Source organism: Buteo buteo, chromosome 16, assembly GCF_964188355.1.
Source record: "Buteo buteo chromosome 16, bButBut1.hap1.1, whole genome shotgun sequence".
Classification (NCBI taxonomy): domain Eukaryota; kingdom Metazoa; phylum Chordata; class Aves; order Accipitriformes; family Accipitridae; genus Buteo; species Buteo buteo.
The window spans coordinates 30,908,121-30,930,347 of record NC_134186.1 but is presented as its reverse complement, the minus strand read 5'-3'; the positions used below and the strand labels follow the sequence as shown (position 1 = coordinate 30,930,347).

Below are 22,227 nucleotides of genomic sequence, written 5' to 3'. Positions count from 1 at the left end.
TGCTATAATTAGCAAGAAACCTCATCAGTATTAGGCTCAGTTGCTTTCAGAGAGGCCAGGGTGAGCTTGTCAGGGCTGCTAATTGCTAATTAGTGAAAGCCTTTAGTGGCTGTCCTGGGGGAAGTTCCCCTCTCAGGTACAAAGTCTTGAGGGTGCCATATCCATCATGGGTGGGAAGAGGCTCGGTGGGGACTAAATGTGCCCTTGGGGGTGATGCACAGGGGCACCCCCATAAATCCTAAATCCCTGTGGTGGAGGCTCTGCGGGGGTCCAGCAAGAGAGGAGGAGGAAGAACAAGAAGAGGAGGAAGAAGGAGGTCTCTGCCTTCTTTAGAGCAGAGCCTGCAGCTTTAGAGGCTTGTGGAGGTGGGTTAAAACCAGGTCCCCGGAGGCGAGGTGCCCAGACCTCCATTTTGCAGCCCCTTGGAAGTGCTTGGTTCTGTGGGAATGCCTGACCTGCAGCCTCCTTCTCGCTGAGAAGGGCTATGCCACTAGTTACATTAAAGGGGATTTTGGGGGTGGAAGCCAGGAGTGTGTGGAGTGAGGGCTGTGGTTTGGCTTGCCTTGCCTTGGAGATCTCCAAAAAAGACCCCAAACCACCCTTGTGGAGGACCAGGCTTCAGGGCTGCTTAATAACCCATGCAGGAAAGAGAGCTTGATGCAGCTGGGGTATCCCATAGTGATCCTCTGGGCAAATGTTCCTGTGTGTTGTTGGAAAATGGCACCCCTCCGGGGACACGTGGGTGTCCCGAAGGCTGTCCTGTGCCTGGGCACCAGCAGTCCTTCGAGCCCCATGTCTGGGCTGGGATGGCTCAGCTCCACGGAGAGAAGCTGAAGAGCTTGGGTCTCATCATCCAAAAGGCATCTCCAGGGCAGTGATTTAATTTGGCAAGCATGTAGGCTGCAAATCTGCTTACCAGATTTCTGGGAAGCTTAGATGAAGCACATGAAACAGAAATGTCCTTCCCAAAAGTTCCCTTGCCTGCCGGTCCCCAGCAGCAGCCCCCTGGCATGCCAGGCCTCCGTATTATCTCCCCTTAACCCGTCTGCAAACGCCTTCACTGAAAAAGCAAGGTGAGTGTGTATGGCGTGGGCTGAGATCAGTACATACAACTTCTTTTTTCCCCCTACATTGCACTCGGGTTGAGCCCTCTGGAGTGAGATGGGGCAGGAACCCTGCACCGATGCTCGAGTCCTTGTTGGCACCTACTCCTCTGCTTACACACCCCATGTGGTTTTGGGGAGCCTTGTCAAAAATTAAGCCAGCTATGGGGCTGGGACTCAACTCTAGCAGCCAAAGCCTTGCTCAGAAAGTTAAAACCATGCTTAGGTGGGAAGGCTGATTTCATGGGATGTGTGATCCCTTCTTAGCAAGGGGCACAGAATAAGCCTACGAGGTGGAGTGGAGCTGCTTTCTCTTTGCAGCTGCAGTCTCTATTATCAATCTTGTATTTGTTGGGGGTTTTTTATTAAAAAACAGAGGGTTTGGGCCTTTTTGAAGGCTTTACCCAGAGGAGCAGTGTGTGGATCTGGCCTTGCCACAGCCCCAAACCAGTTCCTGGGGGTTAAGGGGAGAGCAGAGCAGCTAGCGGCTTCTTCCAAGCAGTTGCTGCTTTTTAACACCCAAAATAAGTACAATCTCTCCCCTAATGAATTGCTTTGATTTAAGCTCAGAGCAGAAAATTTGAGATTGTCTGGGTGTTGTGATGTTTCCTGGCCTTAAGATGTCCGACCTGGGTGCCTGGGGGCTTCTGGGTCTGGGGGTGCAGGAGGGCAAGTGCCTGATAAAGGTGGTTTTCCTCAGCACAGCAGGTTCCTCTCTCCCACATTAGCAATTTTAGGTGATTTTTGTGCCCTGAGTATCTTAGGCACATGGGGTCAGTCCCTGCCACTCTCTCACCACCCTAGTTGTCCCTTAAATATCAGGCTTTGCCTGGGGTGAGAGGGGGGGCAAGGGGTACACAAGAGCCCTTTCCATCCCATCGGCACCGACCGGTGCTGGCAGCTGGAGGCTGCGACTTTCCAGCTGCTTCGGATGGCTGCTGTGACACATCTGTGGAAAACTTTGGGGAGCCGAATACCTGTGGGGTGCTCTGTGCTGTCCCCCAGCCCACCCTCTGCCTGAAAAACGGCTGCCTGACGTGAGACCGTGCTTAAAGCTCAGACGGGCTGTGGCTGGACGCGAACAACTCGCATCTCGGTGCTCCTGGTTCAGGCGGACACGATGTGGGGGAAGAGACAATAGTCCCAAACAGTCATTTCCAAATGCTGTTGCTATTTATGTGCCCACATTTTCAATGCGAGTCCTGCTGCTCGTTGTGTTGCCATTATAAATAGCTGTGAAGTTGCCTGGGAGTTCATGGAAATTCAGGATTGCTTTCTGGGGAAAATCTGGGGCTGAGATTTAGGGTTTTCAGGAACTATATCACCCTTTTTTCTTTTTTTTTCTTTTAAATTGTTCAATGGCTTAGCTCTAATAACTAGCACAAGGCTCTATAAGGCATGGAGAATTTCAGCACAGCCAAAGGCTTTTGCTGGCCCTGAAAGGAAAGGCTGGGAACTGCAGCGGGGAGAAAAGCAAAAGGAAAACATCCACCGCAGCACATCAACTGCCTTGTTCCTGGGTTTCATTTTTAAGGCATCTCCTCCCGGTTAGACAACAGCACACAAACCACGGGTAGGTACCGCAGTAGAGGTGAGGGCAGGAGGATGGGGACGTTGGTGCTGTCAAGCTTTGGGCGATCTTATTTGGCTCATCACTTTATTTCCTGGCTTGTATATATAATGGGGGGGGGGAGGGGAAGGGGGGTGGGTGGGTGTAGGCTTTTAAGGTGGTATAGGATCCATCCCCACAGTGAGAGCTTGGCCAGAGCCTGGGGGATGAGGCTGCTCCCCCCTAGGGAAAATCAAGGAGAGATGCCAAGTCCTGGAGGCACTTTGCTGCTCCCACCAGTTTTCTTTTGTTCTTGGCCAGCCCATGCTTTTTTTTTTTTTTTTTTTTTTTTTTAAATAATAATATGAAAAAAACCCAAACAAGCATCCCCAGTATAGGCTGGGCATACCGCTGGGAAGCTGCGACTGTAATCACTGGCACTACGAGGTTGTAGGGAAATATTGATAGTAAGGGCTGGTCCTCTCCAAGTGCAGCCCTGTGCTTCTCACCTCTGCTCACATGCGTGGAAAATCCCTGTGGCTGTTTGTGCTCTCTGTTTTTCCAGACAGCCTGAAAGGTAGCGATAGGATTTTAAAAAGGATGCTGTATGCAATCTGCAGGGTGTACTGTGAAGGAAGCCTCTCTTGCGGGCCACCGATCCTAAATCCCAATGGGAATAAGCCTTAGTCCCTATTTTTTGGGTGTTTCACCAAAAAGCTTTGATTCCCAAGCTCTGCTTATTGATACTGGTGGGTTAAATGTATTCCCAGCTGCCCACCCCCTCCCTTCCCTGGGTACCAGCAGCCAGGAGTTGCATCCCACCCACCCCAGCAAAAGCCCTGGAGGGTTTGTAAATCAAACCCCTTCAGAGGTGGCACATGTGCCCCTCAGCATCCACGGGGCTTGGAAAGCCTCATCGGCTGTGAAATGGGAAACTCAAAGTCTCTTCAGACCTGCAAGGGTCGGCTTGCTGGAAATCAGGCGAACCACCCCAAAATGTTTTTTCTCCTGTGACCGGTCAAGGAGAAGTGGTTTTTCTTGGCAGTTTAAGGAAGACTAATGGAGGCCAAGTGGGGCTTCAAGCTGTTCACGGGAGCCAGGTCGTGCTGTGATTTGTGATGGGCAGGAAAATTGGTAAAACCATTCCTCCACCCTCAAAAAAAAAAAAAAAAAAAAAAAAAAATTGATGAGAGGGTTCAGCCCCAAATCCCCCCCACAGTCACCTATTTGCCAAGCTGGCAGGGGGCCACTAATTTGGCAAAATATTGGGTTGCTGAAACCTCCAGCAGGATTTTTCCCTGGTGTGCAGGAAGAGATTTGAGCTGCTTTTTAAGAAAAGCTTTTTTTAAAAAAAATCCCCATTTCCCTGGGATCCAACCTGGTTGCAGCCCCCCCCCTTAGCCTGTTGCATTGTCACCGCTGTGCTAATAGCAACCACTGGGCTCATCGTCCCTGGGTTTCTCTAATCCTGTCTTGAAGTGATTCGCGGCCCCTCTGCCATCCCGCAGCCATGATTTAATCATGTGCCGTGTGACAGAGCTTTGCCTTGAGCTGCCACTGCCAAATAACCCTATCAGTCCGTGTGTGTGTGTGTCTGGCCTGTTTTGGGGTGAGGAATGGGGAATTGCTGATCCCTGTGCAGCTTTTCTGGATTTTTAGGGCTACTACTGCATCCCCATCCATCCCTCTCTATTCTGGACCAGATGATGACCACAGCCCCACCTCAAAGGTCATTTTTCTCACCTCCTCTGCCCTGTTTCTGCATGTTTTTTAGCCAAACTATGTTTTCGCTAGGGCAGATGGAGTTATAAAACCTCATAAAAAGAGTGGCAAATCCCACCCTAATAATTCAGTTGGCTCAGGTGTATGTGGTAGCTGAACACCTTTGGATCACCATGGGACTTTATTAACTTCTACTTGTTGCCTTTATCCAGGTCGTGGGGTGTGGTGAGCAGTGCGAGTTCCATGACCTTGCCCATAACTTCTTTGGTGGAAAAAGCACCCCTTCTCCCTTCTTTTTTTTAATGTTTTTCCCCTTTATTTTAACTAGTTTTCAGTCTATAACCTTCACAGCTTTTTTGGGGTGTCCCATGAGAGTCGGGACCTCTTTCTTTGGCACATCACACCCAATCCCGTCTCCATCACCTAGAGCTTTACTATAATCTCTTCTAACCTGGCAGCTGGAGAGGGCATTTTCCCAGGTGATCCCCGGTCCCTGTTTGGACAGACATCATTGTCCCCCATCTCGTCTTCAAGCTTTCGGTGAAGCCTGCCTCATCCTTTCTCCTTACCCTGGATCCGACCTTTTCTCCCTGCTCTGGAGCTCCTGCCAGCAGCTGGGAGATGCTTGTCCCGATATGATCGACCCATTTTCCCCTCCATCCCATACTGGATATTGCCCCAGTTGAAATTAAAGATCAATACTGGAGGTGCCTGTTGGAAAGGCCCCTCCAGGGGCTTATTTGGGCCATGGCCAAGGATTTTCCTGGTGGATTCGGCCGTCCTGAGACCCTCCCGAAGAGCAGCATCTCCTGTGGTGAGTAGTGCTTTTGTCTTTGGGTTCAGGGTTTGGGGTTGTTGGGGTTTTGCCTGGATGCAGAATGGGGTAACTCTTTGAAATGTCGATTGGTTTTGTTTGTTTATTTGTTTGTTTTTTTATTGCTTGGCAGCCAGTGGGTTGTAATATTGCTTGTAAAATCCAGGTGTTCCCTGATCATCCACAGGTAGGGGGAGGACTGGTGGGATGAGTGCTTGGGACAAGGAAAAGGGGGTGGAAATCCCAGATTTCTAGAGTTTTCTGCACTGGTGGGGACTGCAATGGTCCCAGGTGGCTGCTTGCCTCTGCAAGGGTGCTCTGCTTCTGGGTGCAAGCAGTACCCTTTCCTGCAGCCCTGGAGATGACCCAAGGGGGCCCCCAGCAGCTCATTTAGAAACAGGGAGAAAGTGCTCCAAATAGAATAATAGTAGTAATAATAATAACAACAAAAAAAGCCAAAGCAGCGGGACGGGGAGGCTTAGCGCTGCCACAACTCTCATGTGTGGATTTGCAGGTGTGTAGTAAAGGCTCAACTGGACCCATCTCAATAACTTTGAAAAAAATCCCTTTAAAATTATTCCCATAAAAATGCATGCTTCTAAAAATCATTCTTTTAATTTCCTGCTTCTGCTTCTAATGTAACTACCTGAGGATACGTGAAGCCTGCAAGGGAGCAGGGTGGGAGGGAGCACACCATGTCTTGTCTTGGATAACGCTCTTGGGTTAGTTTGGATCAAGTTGCCTCGGCTGTAAAGGTCTCTGACGTGGCTGGGAGGAAAAACTACCCTGGGGAAAGAGGAGAAAAACCTGCTGCCCAACCTGCCAGTGGAAAAATAATTGGGGCTTGAGTGCTCGGTCATCAGCGGCAACTTTGGGGGCTGCTAAAGCATCTTTTAACCTGCCTTTAGGTAAAAGAAATGCAGCTGCGCCTTTGCTGGGAGGCGGTGGCGGGGGGACGCGACGGGTGGGTGCGCTGAGCCGGGGAGAGGTGGCACCCATTCCTGGTGGGCTATCGGCCCCAAAAGGCAGCGTAGCCACCGGGCGGGTGGCAAGGAGGCAGCAGAGGCGGTCGGGGCAGCCTGGGACGGGGGGAGAAGCCGGTGTCACCCCACGGGGTTGTCACCGCAGGTGGCCCCTTGCCCGGCTGGAGCACCGGGTGCCCGTTCCCTCGAGCGAGGGCTCAGCCAGTGCCGCCGGACCGTGCCCGCAGGTAGTTTTTCTCCCTGCTCTATGCATTAATCAAATAATTTTACAGGCAAGAGGGAAGGGGGGTGTGGAAAACCAGTGTTGCGTTCCCCCACTCTTTCTCTAACCACCCCTGCAATATTTTTTTTCTGCACGCCCCTGGCTATTTACTGCTGCTTTGCAAACCGAGAAGCAAAGCCACGCTGCTTCGCAAAGCAAAAATGCGAAGATCTGCGGAGGCTCGACCGCTGCCTCGTTTCCCATCGGCTGCTGCCCCGTCTCCCCTCCTGTGGCTTTTGGCCACGCGTGTGCTTCTCCGCGGCCCCGGACGGCGTCACTGCACTGATGCTGCCGGCCGTGCCAAGGGGTTGAGCTGACACCCGGCACGGGGTTTTGTGGTTGAGCCGTCGTCGCAGCCAGCATCGAGCCCGGCAGTGGGATTAGCTGTGCAGTGGCTAGCAGAGGGAGGCTGTGAAAGAGAGATTTCTCTTACCTTCGGATTACTGCAAAGAGAAAAGAGTTGCGGCTTTATTTTTTTTTTAAACTCTTTTTTTTTTTTAATATTCTTTTGGAGCAGCCCAAGAAGAGGGTTGTCTTCCTTGTGCTGCTGCAGGAGGGGAGAGAAAGAGGAGTCGGAGCATCCCCCTGCGATCGCACCATGCCGCTTGCCCGCCCCACTGGCCAAATCCCCGATGCCGCTTGGACCTCGGGCTTCAGGGAGATGACGGAGCCCTGGAAAGGTGCTGTCGGCTGCCTCGGCGTGGCCGTCTTCTTCGCCATGACCATCGGCATCATCTCCTGGCAGGCGCTGGAGCAGTCACCGGAGGAGTGGGTGCTGCGGGGCCGCACCGGTGGGATGCTGTGGGAGCGCCGCCGGGGTGCCCTGCTCCTGCGGGCGCTGCCGGCAGGGCGGACGGTGGCGGTGATCGCGGTGGGCGGCGTGCCGGCCGCCGAGCCGCCTCCGCCACGGGACCGCTGCTGGCACGACGGTGGGCAGTTCTGCTACGCCTGGGAGGAGGATGCCGAGCTCCGGCTCTCCCTCGAGCCCCCGCCAGCCCCCGCCACCGAGTGCTACGGCGTCCGCTGGACCCCGCTGCGCCCCGACGTGATGCTAAAGGTAACGGGGACCCCCGTGCCCTTCTCTGAACGGTGGCGTTTGGGGTAAAAGGAGTCAAAGCGAGGAGGATCTGGCCTGAACGTGCAATTTCCCAGCACAGTTATGGGGTTGCACCATGGTCGGGGGCACCCCATCTTCCAAAGCCTCCAGTGGCTGGAGGGTCCCAGATGGGAAAAGCCCCTTTGGAAGCCTCGTGCCCTGATGCCAAGCCACCAAAACACCAAGGGGCTGTGGCCACCTCCTCTCAGTGTCGCATTGGTAACCCCAGGGTGGGAGAACCGTGTTTATATAGAGACAGAATAAATAACTGCCTAAGATCACAATGTTGGCGAGAAACGCGAGGCGCTCAGGAAGGTCTCTCCCAACCACAGACACAATGTGGCAGCTCTCTCGGGATGGAATTAATCCATGTCCACTGCTGCAAAAAATTATGCGGGCTTGTTTTTTTGTTTTTTTTATCCTTGTCAGTTTTCTCCTTCAGTTAAATAAAAACAGACTCTGAAAGTGAGCCTGAGGGAGGGGAAGGAAAAACCCCATCAAACTGCGGTGTCCTGTTGTGGGGAGCCCTCAGGACAGGTGAGGGAGCGAGATGAGATCTTGCGGGGATGGGGATTTCTTCCCCTTTAGCTGTAAATTGCCTGTTGACATCATTTTGGGCCAGTGGAAGGTGTTGCCTGAACACAACTGCTGCGCGTGGGCTGATTTTCCTTTGCTGACATCAATTTGGGGTGGTTGAGAGGATGAGCAAGATAAAAAGCGGGGAAAAAAACCTATTCTAAAAAAAAAAATCAAAACCAAAAACCTATTGGAAAATATGATTCAGTGAAATTTAAGAGTTAAGAATAGGCTTTTTCCACTCCCCCCCCGTTCCCAGCTGGTGTAACTAGTTCAGCTGACACCTGGTACAGCTATTCTGAGCCTCCAGGGTTTCCACTTTAATAATTCACATCTCCTCTCCCCACCCCTTAGTGAGGCTTAACCTCTCTCTGCCCCCATGGCAGAAACAAGCTCAGGGCTCCAGGAGCACTGCCCGAGCCTTGGGATCGGGGTCGGAGTGAATAAAACTACGTTGCGTTGAGTTGGGAGGTCGTTGTGTCCCTCTCTGCCCGTCCCACCCTCCCTCCACAGCCCCAAATCCCCAGGCTTTCGGGGAAGCCCGTCCCCGCTTGTGAAGTCATGCGGGATGCTAAGTCCTGCTGATCCCTGCTTTGGCAGAAAGGGGAAAGTTTTTAGAGGCTTTGAAGTGAAAATTGATGGTTTCTGAAGGGAGGCGGGTCAAGGATGGGGATGTGCCCTGGGACCAGCAGCTTTTGGAGATGACTTATTGCTCTGCTGCCCCGTCAGCCCTATGAGAAGTGCCCCAAATACCCAAACTGATTTAGTCTAGCTGAGGGAATTACTCTTTATTACTAGCCCTCAGGGAAGAGGGAGGCTTTGCCCTGGGAGGGAGCAGAAAACCCACAAGTTACCCCAGGGACACTGCGGTGCTATTGAGATGAGCACTCACGACAGGGTTAAAATCTCCCTCTGTGCATGCAGGTGGGGATAGCTGCAAATTCGGGTTGTAAATTTACCCCAGAAACACTGCAGAAAGTAGCTAGGAGAAGTTTTGGGGGAGTTTTTTTGTTGTTTCATTTGTTTGTTTTTAAAAACCCCAAACAAACAGATTTGTACAGGATGGGTTTGTGAAAGCACTGTCACTGTATTTTAAAGCCACTGCCTTGAATTTTCCACCTCCACTGTCACTCTTGTCCTGCAGCAACATGCACCTGTGAAGCCGCTTCGCTTAAACAGTTTTCAGCATCTTTTCACCAGCAACTCAAAAACCCATTAATTTTTGATAATTGTGGTGAGTGCAGGAATGTAACCAGGTGGGCTCTCTGAGGCACGGGGTATCACGCGTGGGTGTTACCTCTGGGTCACCAGCCTGCTTCACAGCAATTTTATTTAAGTACATTTACCTAAAACTGGCAGGCCTTGGGGAAGATGTCTTGTGGATTTTTTTATTTTAGAGGAAACCATAATTTTTAAGCTATAGAGTTTTTATTCCTGTGGTGGGATTTTTATATTCCTCTACATGGCTGCATGTTGAATGCAGATGCGTAAGGGGAAGTGGAAAAAAAATTGTTGTCTTTGGCTTTAATTAGCAAGTTAAGACTTGTTGTTGAAGGTAAACAAAGTGCATAACTTGCACTTTTGACTCTTGCTACAATTTTTTTTTCTCTTCCTACTCTTACACCATTTGATAACTTTAATAAGTTGCAAACTGAGAAATCAAGCCGTTAGGAAGAATTTCAGCATTTTGTTGTACCTGGAAGCCCAGCTCTTGTTCTCGTGGAGAAAAAACTTAAACCCCAGTATCTTCTACCAGGTTAGATGTGGGAAGCAAAGAGTGAGCACGCACTGCTTTTTGCATAAAACACCTAAATCTCATGGGGTTGGGAGTTTTCCTCCTGCAAAAACACCTGTCCCATGACTAGTCTGACAACACTGGAATAACTTGCAGGGGGTTTGCCTCTCCAAATGCAACTACTCGCACATTCGTCCTCACCTCGAGGCGTTTCTCACCATCTGATGATGCTCTCTTGGCTGCAGGATTGCTTCTCCATGGCCAACGTCTCCTGGTACGGAGGGGCGAGCATCCGCGCCCAGCGCTGGCCACTCAACGGCGCCGAGAGCCATGCACAGCCCTTCGTCAGTGGTGACTTCAGCAAAAACCCTGCTGGCTATGGGCCTGTTTTGGAGAGATACTTTTTAGGCTCGACAGGTAATTGCATCCTTCCCTGTCCAATGCCCTATTGCTTTAATCCCTGTGTTTCTCCATCCCTCTCCCCATCTATAAAGCAACTAGTCTAAGAGCAGGATAGATGTCTCCGAGATTAAAATATCCTACAAATGTAACGACAGCTGGCAGCAGGACACAAAGGACGGATCCTGCGCTGCCTCATCCCTGGGGAAAAGGCCACGATATTAAACCTCAGTGCACCTAAGCTGTGTTTACAAGTCAGTGCCTGAGAAGATGGGGTTGATCCAAGTCACCCCAGGGAAATCCCATGCTCTTGATGTGTCCCTTTTAAGCAGAGATCTGTGTCCATTGCTGCATCCTCCAGCTCCACTTCAGTGGCTTCACCCTGAGCTCACGGGTCCCTGGTGCTGGTACGGGGTGCTGGATGCAGGCACGGGTTCACCTGCTGTTGCCATTTTTGGGTGGATATTTAGATTATTCTGTAGAATGCCAAACTTCAGACATTCCCCCAAATTAATCAACTGATCTGCAACTGCCCTGCATCGATGAAGCTGAAGCCGCTGCCTAAGCTGAATGCAGAGCAAAAAGGCAAGAAAGGGAGCAAATCCAGCCCTTGAAAGGCATTTTGGAGGTTAAAAGGGAATGGCAGAAACAGAGAGTGGGGGGTTGCTTGCATGGCCGGATCTGTGGCCGGGATCAGTCTGGGAGGTCCTGCTACCAGTTCGGCTCTGCCCTGCGCATCCCCGTCCCTGCGGCCACCAGCGTGAGGACCGAGAGGACCCAGGCGCTTGCTGAGGCACCTTTTTGCTCTTCTCTCCCCAAAGGAGTGACGGTGACAGTGGCGCCCGACGTGCCCCTTTCCGTCTCGCTGGAGAGCAATAGGCATTTCTGCCTGGAAACGCCGGCGGGGAGAGCCGCCGTGCCCCTGCGCTACCTCCTCTGCGTCAGCCCAGACGTTGCAGCCGCCCACCAGCTCGTGGGCAGCCGGCTCGTGGGGCAGGCGCGGGCGCTGCCGGACATGGCCCTCCTGGGGTAAGATGCTCCTTCCCTCCCGGCTACGGCGTTGCTTTCCAAGCCCTTATCCCGGTCGATGCCCTGAGCATCTCGTGCCGGCACAAGGCGCGAACCCCTCTGCCTCCCCGGCTCTTTCCACCACACAGGTCTCCCGTCTGGCGGTATCACGGCCCGGCGGGTTCGGCTGCCAAAATAAAACGAGGTCTGCGGTCGCTGGCCAAGAGGTTGAAGCGGCATCATCTTCAGGAGGGGGTCCTGGCCCTGGGCGAGCGCTGCACCGCCATCCTCGCCGCCGCGGTACGTCCCGTCCTGCCGGCCCTCGGGCTCGAAAGGCAAACGGAGAGCTGCCGTCAGCCCTGCTCTCAGCACGGTTAAATCCCTCCGTGTAAAATGCAAATGCGCCTGTGTTGTGGGGTGGGGGCTGGGAACCTCCCCTCCCTGAGAAGGGATGCTCGGTCTGGAGTTTCACCTCGCGCAGGCGGTGACACCCAGCAGCTGGTCCTCGGCGGCTTTGCCACTCCTACAAAACCCCTTTTTTCTGCCTTTCCCTCCCCACAGGACCACGTGCCCTCGGAGCGGAGGAAGAGGCACGTCTCGACCCGCGGCTGGGACCCTTCCCTGATCGAACCGCTGCAGCTCTCCATCACGCTGTCCCCGTACGCCAGCATCGCCTCCCCGCTCTTCTTGCGCTCGCTGCGGGACGGCGAGGCAGCGAGCTACTGGCTGAGTCTGCAGCCCCAATCCGGGGGCTGCTCGGTACGAGACCCTCCTCCAACCCCTGAACCTGCTGCTCAACATAAAATCAAAATTGAAGCTGAATAAATGCTTGCAGAGGAGGACAACCTGATCCTCTTGTGTTGGGGGCAAAGCGATGTCTGGGGGAGCAGCTTTTCTCCTTTTTCATAAGGAAGCAGCTTTCAAATTTCCACTTCCAAAAGACATTTTTAGAAGTTGCCAGTGTTCAGAAAATCCCCCTCAATTCCCTTTTTTGCAGTCGTTTTAACGATATGCCAATTTGCCATCAACTCAGGGATTTTTGGCAGGGGGGGAACATTGAGAGAGGGTTTACACTTCTTGCGTGTTGTGCCACAATGGTGCAAATTGTGGTAGGGCAGGATGAGGGCAGAGCGGGCATCCTCCAGCCCTGCACCCCGGGGTTGTCGGGATATTTTGTGGATCTGATAGACATTTTCATCCTCTGCCGCAGGTCCCGCTGCTGACCACGTGGAAGGGGCAGCTTTGCGCCCGCCTGAACATCACCAGCGAGGCGGCGCTGAGCTGGTACCTGGCACGTGCCCGGCGCCTGCGGCAGGTGCTGGGAGCCGCGTACGTGGTCTTCGAGGGTGCCGAGGGCAATGCTTTCCTGGAGCAAGATGTCCCACCTCCCGCAGAGCTGATGGGCGACCGATACACCAGGGCGCTGGCAGCGGCGCTGGCGACGCTGGGAAACGCCACTGTCATCAGCGCCGGTGCCAGGTGGGTACCAAGGAGAAGATGCTTTGCTGGAGCCGATGGCTGCGTGAGCTGCCTGGGAGATGGTTGAGGTGATGCTTTAAACGTGCCCTTGGGATGCCAAGACACCACTCAGCACCCAGGGAAGGAGCATGGAGGTGGTCTAGAGCAATATGCAGGGAGGGATTGCTCTCATATCTCCTCTTCCTCTCTTTTGGAGCATTTTAATTATCTTTCTTAAAAGTCTCAAAGCATAAAAATGCTTAAATGCATTAATGCCAGATGCAATAAAAACTCATCTTGTCATTTATGGCCATTCAAGCTCTGGGTCACTGCCTCTTCTGCAGGAGGGAGAGGGTAAACCCTGGAGTCTTGGCCAAATCCCTGTGTTTGTAATCACTTGTGGTGTCAAACAATTGCAGTTTTCTGACTTTTCATGCTTGCATAGCCCACAACAGGGTTTGTTTATTAACTATTAACATGGGGAACCTTTGGTCAAAGGCACCAAAAACTATTACTTTTTTCCCATTATTTTCATGTTTGGCAGATGCAAAGGGATTTGAAGGCTGTTTGCAAAATGACTTATTTCATGTTGTGGATGAGCCATCAACAGTAAATTGCATGAGAAGGCAACTTTGAAATAGTTCATTTTCAAAGAAAAAGCAGTTTCACATGCCAAGGTGATGGGCTCTTACTCAGCCGTCTGCAAAACCAGAGTTGTGGAAATCCCCCTTTTTCTAACCATTTTTTAGTCCGACTAGGATCATACCTTTCCTGGTGGGCAGTTTCCATGCCAGAAGTGTTTCATAAACTCTCACATCAGCCTGACCACCTCCTGAGATGAAAAAATGTCCCTGGGAGACCTTTGGGGAGTCAGCAAATGGGTGGGAGGTTGAGGAGGAAACTAAACTCTAGGAGCACCCCCCCCCACCACCACCACCATGGTTCAACGAGCTCCAGACCATTTTTCAAGCCAAAGCTCATCATGAAGGTCCAGATATGACCCTTTTTGGCCACAAGAAACACTGTGTCCTGTACTGGGCTGCTTGATGATGTGATCCCCTAACCGCCTCCCCCTCCTCCACTCCCCCCCCACCACCACCACCACCCCAAGTAAACCCAAGGCATAGAAATGCTACTGGGGGAAAAAAAAAATTATGGGGAAAATAATGTTTTCTTCTGGGGGATAGATAAAACTGCTGTCAGGAATGACAGCTGCTCAGTGTGAAACAGAGGAGCGCAAATGAAAACCAGGAGGAGAAATCCTCCCTGCAGGACATGTCCCCTGCGCCATCCACGTTGCAAGGAGGTTGGTGCTTTGGGTTTGGGGAACCCTGTGGACCTGGGGCTGAGGGTGCTGTTGGGATACCCCAGCTGGTGTCACGGGCATGGTTTCTGTGAGCGTTTTGCCATATGAGAAGTAGCGAGAAGACAGCTGCAACCCAGCGCATGGCGGTGCTGCCATCAAGGTGGGCCACCAAATTGCGGTCCTCGTGAGATCAAGCCAGGAGAAGGAAAGTTTTGAATAGGGGATTTGGGGAGAAGGAGAAGGATTGGGGTTGCCCAACTCAGCAGGGCAGGTGCAGTGGGTGGGAGTGGTATTGGGGAGAACTGATTTCCTTCCAACCGAGATGCCAAGTGGTTGGAGAAACCTGTATCTGACCACAGTGACTGCCAAGACAGCCAGGCGTCGGAGAGTTTCGGCTCCTGCGAGCCACCTAAAAACATTGGGTTTGTGCTTGTTTCCCTCAGATCCAGTCATCTACCGCTCTTTGTCCAGATGAGCCCGCTGCACTCAGACTGGAGCCATGCTGGGCTGAAGGGGGTTATTCCCTCCGTGCTGCACTACAGCCTCTTGGGCTACAACTTCTTCATCCCCGATGCAGTAGGTAATAATTTCTTTTCTGCTTTTTCCCCCTATTTCTGGCTCTTCTGAAGAGACTTTTGCAGCAGTTGTTCAGGCGGGAGGAGCATGGGAGTTACGTTTGCACCGTCTGGCTTAGGTGAGCTATATGAAGGCTTGAAACACTTTGATCCCAGTACCCAATTTTCTGCTGTGCTGACTTGATTGGGTTGCATGTTACTAGGGAATTGACTGAGGAATTGAAAACAAAAAAACATGTTGTAAATTTTAATAGGCAGCCCTAGAATTAGCCAGGTCTCTGGGGGATGCCCTTCACAGAGCTTAACCACAGGCGGAGGGCAGCCCGCCACCTCTCGCGGCTTTGCTTGAGCTAAAACCCACCCAGCAAAAGCGAGGATGGAGCCCACAGCTGGGAAACTGCATGCCCAGGCTTCTGGCTGGGAAATAGATGTTCCTAAAACACTAGCAGCCCTGCTCCAAGTTTGTGTTTCTGCTCCAAAGCACAATGGATTGAGAAATCCTTAAATAAAAACATTATAGAAGTCAAGAAACAATCCTTTAACTGGGGCCAAGCAGCTCGTTTTTCCCCTCTTCTTGGAGGTGACTGGGTTATTTGTGTCTAAAACGTGCCCCAAACACAGAGAGGCTGCACGTGAAGTGTCAGACCCAGAGAGCAGAGCTGCAAAGGTAGTCCTGAAAAAGGGGGTTGTTGAGCAATATTTCAATTTGGCCTCTATTTTTAGCCAGTTTTCCTTAGAAAACAAGACTTAGGCAATCACAGCATGCCAGTTCCCGCCCCAGAGATGTGGAACCCATTGGCTTATTTCAGTCGAGCTGGATGAGAGCGCAGATCCCCCCTGCGTGGAGGGGGTTGTGGCGTGCGGCCCGTCGGGTTGTGTCACCACAGCTTGGGAGATGTAATAGGGAGCAGGGGCTGGTCAGGATGGGAAAAGCCTCTGGCAGAAATGGGGTTTTGTAGATGGTTCGGGTGAGACCTCGGCGTCGGGGGGGGGGGGGGGGGGGTGTGGGGGGGTGTGTCTGTGTGTGTGTGTGTTATACCACTTCTAGGAGAAGCTGTGCCAGATTTTCAGAGCTCCTAGGGATGCTCCAGCCCCAAGGGCTTCATTTCCCTTTCCCTGTCCCATCCCATCCTCTCTTGTTCTTCCCAAGCCCCTCTCTGGTGTTTCAGAGGGGAACTGGAATCCCCTTCCATGACACGTTTCTGATTAATTAGTCAGCAATACTCTGCTTCTCCACCACCCTTCACTATGAGTTTGAAGGGATCCAAACTAGAGGAATATTTTCTTGTGATGCTTCGTCTTTGCACATCAAAGTGGCAAAGGAAAGTCCAGCATTTTCCCAACACTTTTCTTTGCAGGAAAGAAATCCCATTTTTACAATGCCCCAGCATGTCTGGTCCTAAAATGGCCAGAGATGGGTGTCTGATTGACGTTTGCTGATGGCGCTCAAGGAAGAAAAACACGGGTGGGGAGAATTCGGCCCCTCTTGCAATGGGGTAACATGTCCTGCCCGCATGGTGAGCAGGTCGTCTGGGACTCGTCCCACCATGAGATGCCCCCGAGTGGCTTTGCTCAGCTCCTTGTCCCTGGCAGGAGGGAGCCTGGCCAGTGACGCCCCAGGGGACCCGGAGCTGTACGTGCGGTGGCTGCAGATCGTGACGTTTCTCCCCGTGATGGCCTTCAGCACGCCGCCCTGGCTCTGCTGCGACGCCTGGGTATGTACTCCCATGCCCTGTGGAGGAGGACACGGTGTCCCTTATGACAAACACCCCCAAAAGCCATTAAGGTCCCTATTGGGGAAAGCCGAGGCTAAAAATCTCTGTCCTGTTCTTGCTACCCACAAAATCCTGCTCCCTGCCCCAGCAACCAGGTCGCTGTATGCTCTCAGCAGTATTTCTGCTGCAAAATTCATGTGAGTTTTTGTGGCTTTATACTTCACAGCTATGTGCAACCACGGGACCAGTATCTGCAACACCTGTAGAAATGACAGCAGTCGTCATGTGTGTGTCTCCCTCCTTTTTGCTGCTGGAGTTCTTTAACTATTTGGTCAAACTATAATTAATATCTACAGCAAGGTGAAGCCTGCAGATTCACATTTGAGATCTTTTTAAACAGTTGGAGGCATTTTCCCAGGGATGTCACCTTTAGGGCAATAAAAGGGGAGAGTGATTCTTAAAACTAGGGGAACGGGGGAAATGTCATTAAATCTCTTTGCCAGCAGCAAAAAAGTTCATTGCTTTGGTTAGACATCAACACCCTGGTGGATATCACCAGTCAGCCGCTGTCCCCAGCTTTCGTATCTAATGGGGATAAATCCACTGTATGAACCCTGTTTGTGCCTTGTTAGCTGCCATAACTTGATCAGGATGTTGCAGTTTGCTAATCTCTCTTCCCAAGGGGGGGGGAAATATGTATGTATGTACATTTTCTTTTCTTTCTGCTTGTTTTGCTGTTTATTGGGTGAAGGACTTGTCATGGGTTTCTTTTTCTTCCCCCACCCTGCAGGTCCTGAATCTTACCCGGCAATGCATACAGAGGCACCAGGACTTCGTCGTGCCACTCCTCCTAAAATACAGCGAGGAATGGCTTAGTTTGGGGTACCCCATCTTCCGGCCGGCGTGGTGGCTCAGTCCTACAGATCCAACTGCTTTTACCATAGAGGATGAATTTCTCATTGGAGATGAGGTAGGAAATGTGGGGACTGAATACCCTCAAAGGGTAAGTGGGGGCAAATAAGGTGCCCCCTGTGCTCACCCATCTGCCTCTTTGCATCCTACCTGAAAACAGTGCTCATACAGAGGTTGTGTGAAACTGAAGGGCTGAGGGGACCCTCCCTGTTGGCTCCTTCAGGTTTGCAATTTAGAAAATTGTGCCTCATCCTCCCATTTTTGTAAGGAGACCTTTTATTTTGTGCGGTGGCATCACTGTACTTTTGTCCCTCCTGCTTTGCCTGGGTGCAGCATCCCAGCAGCTCAAGATTTTGGCAGTTCCTACATTGTTTGGTTTTGGTTTTCTTTTTTTCATTAAAAGCATAATCATAGTATTCATGCTATTGCATTCATTTTGCAGCAACATGTTGGGCTGTCTTTACATGGGGATGCTGCTAATCATGGGGACATCATCTCCCTAAAAAAAAATCCCAAACCCAAAAGCAAAGCTCAACAGGAGTTTGTTTCTTGTTTTAATATAAAAGCAGCTTGTGCTGCAGAGTTATCTTTTCGGGCTCTGCTTGCAACCTCCAACAGATACTGCAATACCTGATTTCCAAGCTTGAGTTTCTGGCCACAGATTCTGTGGATTCAATTTATAGATTTTTTTTTTTTTTAAAAGGAAACTTTCACTGCAGGAAATTACTTTTTAAGAAGCAGCAGAAAGACATTTTAGCAGAGAGCTCAGATAACCAGGTGTGAAGGCTTTAAAACACACGTCCTTGGCACAAATGAATTTTAGACTAGCATTGTGCAAGCACAGAAGTTGGAGGGAACTGAGGCTCTTCTGCTGTCCCAACATGCTGTAGAGCACACGTTTGGGCAGTAACAATGGTATTAGTTAAAACTGTGAGCATGCTAAAACCTAGTTCCTTCCCCCAAAATCTCTCAAACTGAAAAATCCCTGATGCAATTGAATCAGCCAGGGCAGAACTGTGGTCTGTGTTAGTGAGGTGAGATTCCCAGTAAAATACCACAAACTCGGGGGGGGGGGGGGGGACAGTTGGAGCAGCTTTAGCCCTCTCTCCCAGGAGGCGCAAAGCTTTGGCTTGGCTGAAAGCTCCTAAAATACGGTAAAATGTGATGTCTGCTCCACAAACTTGTCAGGGCCAAGCCCTTCTGGCAAAAAGCTTGCCTGATTTCCAATCCCTCCCCCCCCCGAAAGAGCCTGAGCTTGTGGCAGGAGAGCCCAGATAGGGGATGTTTTGACTTGGAAGCTGGGTTTTGGAAGCTGGAAGAACAGAAATGCACTCCAAACCCAGCTTTGGTGCAATCTGGAGCATCATTAATAATAAACTACTGGAAAATACACAGGGGGGTTCTGTCCCGGTATGGTCTGAGGCAGGACTAAGTGCTAGGATGCTGGGATAAACCTCTTGAGCATCTTCCCTCGGTGCAAGCAGGGTGCTGACAAACTCGGCTTTGTGCTATTGCTGAAGCCCTTCTGCTTCTGAGTCGCCTCCCAGGCTTTCTTGCAGGTAACTCTGGGCTGCTTTGAAACCTGACTTTCAGGCTGTGATTTGTACATGCATTACTTCCAGATCTCATTCATCCAGATCTCTTGGCAGCACACTTTCAACCTGAATCAGGCCGGACAATGTATCTGTCAAATTAGCAAGAGTGCTCAATAAGCAGTTTTTATGTCAGATTTTTGCTGACTACCAAGGGAAACAAACATCTGCTGCCTTTGAGCAGACGGGACAGCAATGCCTCTGGGTTTCTGCAAGCAGTTTTGGGAGGCGGTGGTGTGGGACTGCAGTGGTCGAGGTGGTTTTGATCCTTGACTAGAGGTCTTGAAACTGGATTTAACACTGCACAGCCATATTCCAGCATTGCTCATGAGCAAACTTCCACTACTGCAAAAGGCAATTGGAGCTGACCGCTATTGACTCCTTCCAGCAAAGTGTACTGAAACATAATAGCAAAGAGACAAGTTTCACTGATTTGGCAAAAAAATATTGCCGGGTGCTGTTTTGTGGCTGTGACGCAGCATCGCTGCTTGTCAGTGCCATCTACCTAGTGAAAGTGGATGCTGCAAGAGGCAGGGAAGCCAGGTCTTGCTGCCAAATATATTTATGAAGGCCAGGAGGGTCCAAAAGTGTCCCCCAAGGTGTGCCAAACACCACATCTCCCTGGGACAATGCTGCCATGTAGCTCAAGGAGCATCACTAAGGGGTGCAGGGATAAGTCCCCAGCACTTGCTCTTTGCTGTTGACCCGGACTTCCAAAAATGGGGTGTAAGAGGGACTGATCCATAAATTTCATATCCAGTTTTCACTATTTAGCCTTTTTTTTTCCTCCTTTAATGGTCTTTCTAGAGTTTTCATTTTTTTCCTATCATCCCCTCTTTGTTTTTCATCATCATGTGAACCCAGTTCTGCACAAATACAAATCAAAGCCTCAGTGTTCAAGCAGATTTAAACTGACGCCAAAGCAGCTAGTTTAGTGGGGGGTTGTTTTTTTTTTTTCTTTTCAGAGAAGCTTTGTTTTTTCTTGCAAAACTCTTATTTAGGGCGCTGAAAACCTCTTTCAGCTTCTGAAGTGAAATAATTTATCAGGAATAAATATTCTCAGAATGCTGGAAACTGCTTTTCCCATAAAGCAAGGAGGAAAAAAAAAAATCTCTAAAGTTCCTTGGAGACTGGATTACTTTGACTAAGTCATTGGGGAGGAGTGAGCAGAGCACGTTTCTCCTTATGCCTCATGTCTGAATGGGACTCACTGATTTGTGACCCAAGTGCAACTTTTTTTACGCTTTCATTTTTATATGCTTTTTAAAATGCAATTGCCAATATGCCAAGGCTGCTGGCTGGGATTTTCATGAACATTGAAGGGCATTGGGCAGCTAAATCCCTTGAATCTCCAAAGGAGCCTTGAGTCCATGATAAATGTGAATATGTTGCTTGAGATTCTGTATATCATGTTGCATATTTTGAACACAAGTTTTTCCCAGGGTTTATGTAACCTGTAATGCTTAATTAGTCTGAGAGGCTGAAACACAAATCTTTCTCCTAAATGCAGGAGAGAAAAGGTGGGGAGGGAGGGTTAAGTTGCCTGGAGAGCAGCCCTGGGCAGAGGGCTTTTGAAGCCCTCCTTTTTAGCAGCCTGGAGCCAAAGCTCTTCTCTCACCCCTATAGCGTGTTCCTTTCTAATTGAAATACAAGTTTCTGCTTGGTTTCATACCAGATTATGAAGATTATGGGAGGAAAGGGAAATTCCCAATTCTGCCCCAAATCCCCTATGCGGCATGGGGATGTCTCTTGCCCTGACTCTGTACCGCCAATTCCCATTGCAATCCTGCAAACCCTCCTTGGAAGCTGCCCCGTGTGAGCCTGAACCCACCTGCAGCACCTGGGATTTGCTGGCCTGCCGGCGCCCACCCTGTCTTGCTCAGCCTAGGAGCACGAGTTCTATTTGCCAGGAAACACAGATTTCTGATGGCTTTTTTGTTCAGGTCTTCCAAAATATGAGCTGGATGGTCTCTAGGGGCTACTGCAGGCAAGAATGATCCCAGTACCAGTCAGATGAAGGCCACTGCATCATCCTTTCTCACCGCAATTCAAGAACCCTTGCGCTTACCAGCTTTGGCCTCTGCTTCTTGCATGGATGGATACTTTCATTTGCGATGATGAGCCAGACTTCCTGATCTTCTCTGTGGTTGCTTGCTTGTCCCTTCAGCCTCGTGGTTTGCTTGGCACAGCTAGTGGTATGTCCTGGCTAATCCTCCAACTGCTAAATTTCTTTCTTTTTTCTTTCTTTTTTTCACTGCAGGTCCTGGTTGCCCCAATAACAGAAAAAGGGCAAACGTGGAGAGATATCTACCTGCCTGGAGAAGGGCATCTATGGATGGACACCAACACTGCCCATGTGTTTGATGGAGGCACCATCCTCAGGAATTACTCCGCCAGCCTTGCAGAGGTGCCGGTTTTTGTAAAGACCTCCTAAATTCACAGACTGCTGCAGCTTTTGGACAATTGACCTCTTTCAGAGCAGCACTGGCCAAATGTGCTCGCTGTTCCTTGAGACTATTTCAGCCTATTTGCACTTTTCCAAGACACCCCCCCCCCCTTTTTTTCCCCCAGCAGAAATTGTTTGAATCTTTTATTATTTGCTGTTATTCTAAAATAGCAGAAATACAGCTTTGGCACAAACATACATCCATGCAGAATGCTGACCTATATCTTTCCAGGGTTTTCCCGCTGAAATATGTGTGTGTGTGTTTAGGTGGGCACATCCAGCGTTTCCAGATCCCCGGCACCATGCTCAAAGATGTGGCCTTGCCCAGAGAGTGGATTTTCCAGAATGGGAGATAAACGAACATCAGCTTATACCCAATGGGATGCTTTGCATTTAAAGAAAAAAGTATATACAGGGAAAACTAAATATGATAGCTCCATTCATGTGCATGGACATCAGGCATGCTAAATGCTACCTGCTTCTCTCATCTAATGCTGTGTGTATTGGTCCGCCAGGAGAGTCTTTGGTAACAAGAGCCTGACTTGGAGGATAAATGGAAAACTGGGTGAATTCCAGGTCTATTGGAAGCAGGTTTCTGTGGAAGAAAACTAAACTGGATCAAGCAAAGGAGTGGCTCTAACAGAGCATGATGTGGACAGACAGGATGATTGGCCACCTTGGAATACAAACTCCAGAGTGCAGCACTGAACTCCTGTGTGCCCCAGCTAGTACTTTTCACTGCTTGTTGAATTGTGGTTTTTTCACATTTTTCTTGCAGTGCAAGAGAGATCCAGTGTGACCAGCCTTCTTCCGCCCAGCAGAAACCATATCAATAGGCAAAACAGATATCCCACATGCTCAATATGCATTTAGGGAGATGATTAGCTACCCTGATAACCCAAGTTATGGATTAATGGAACGTTAATGGCGTGATTTCACAGGCTAGCATTTGAGGGCAGAGTGAAGTAGGAGTGAA

The 22,227-nt window shown here is 50.5% G+C and overlaps 1 protein-coding gene across 1 annotated transcript; it reads left to right on the top strand.

Moving 5' to 3' along the window:
• Positions 1-6,500: 6,500 nt before the first annotated feature.
• On the top strand, positions 6,501-21,370 carry LOC142040000 (SITS-binding protein-like). The gene is made up of 10 exons (XM_075047167.1): positions 6,501-7,490; positions 10,086-10,257; positions 11,061-11,268; positions 11,397-11,547; positions 11,809-12,006; positions 12,458-12,726; positions 14,455-14,591; positions 16,180-16,301; positions 17,092-17,271; positions 21,066-21,370. Exons 1-10 carry the CDS (start codon positions 7,032-7,034, stop codon positions 21,237-21,239), a joined length of 2,070 nt encoding a protein of 689 aa, XP_074903268.1. The 5' UTR covers positions 6,501-7,031; the 3' UTR covers positions 21,240-21,370.
• The last annotated feature ends 857 nt before the right edge of the window (positions 21,371-22,227 follow it).

Excerpts from the sequence above, each read along its gene's own strand:
- LOC142040000 (XM_075047167.1), top strand. The coding sequence starts at position 7,032 with ATGCCGCTTGCCCGCCCCACTGGCCAAATCCCCGATGCCGCTTGGACC. Across the intron at positions 7,491-10,085 it reads GCCCCGACGTGATGCTAAAG|GATTGCTTCTCCATGGCCAA; the intron begins GTAACGGGGACC and ends TCTTGGCTGCAG. Across the intron at positions 17,272-21,065 it reads AATTTCTCATTGGAGATGAG|GTCCTGGTTGCCCCAATAAC; the intron begins GTAGGAAATGTG and ends TTTTCACTGCAG.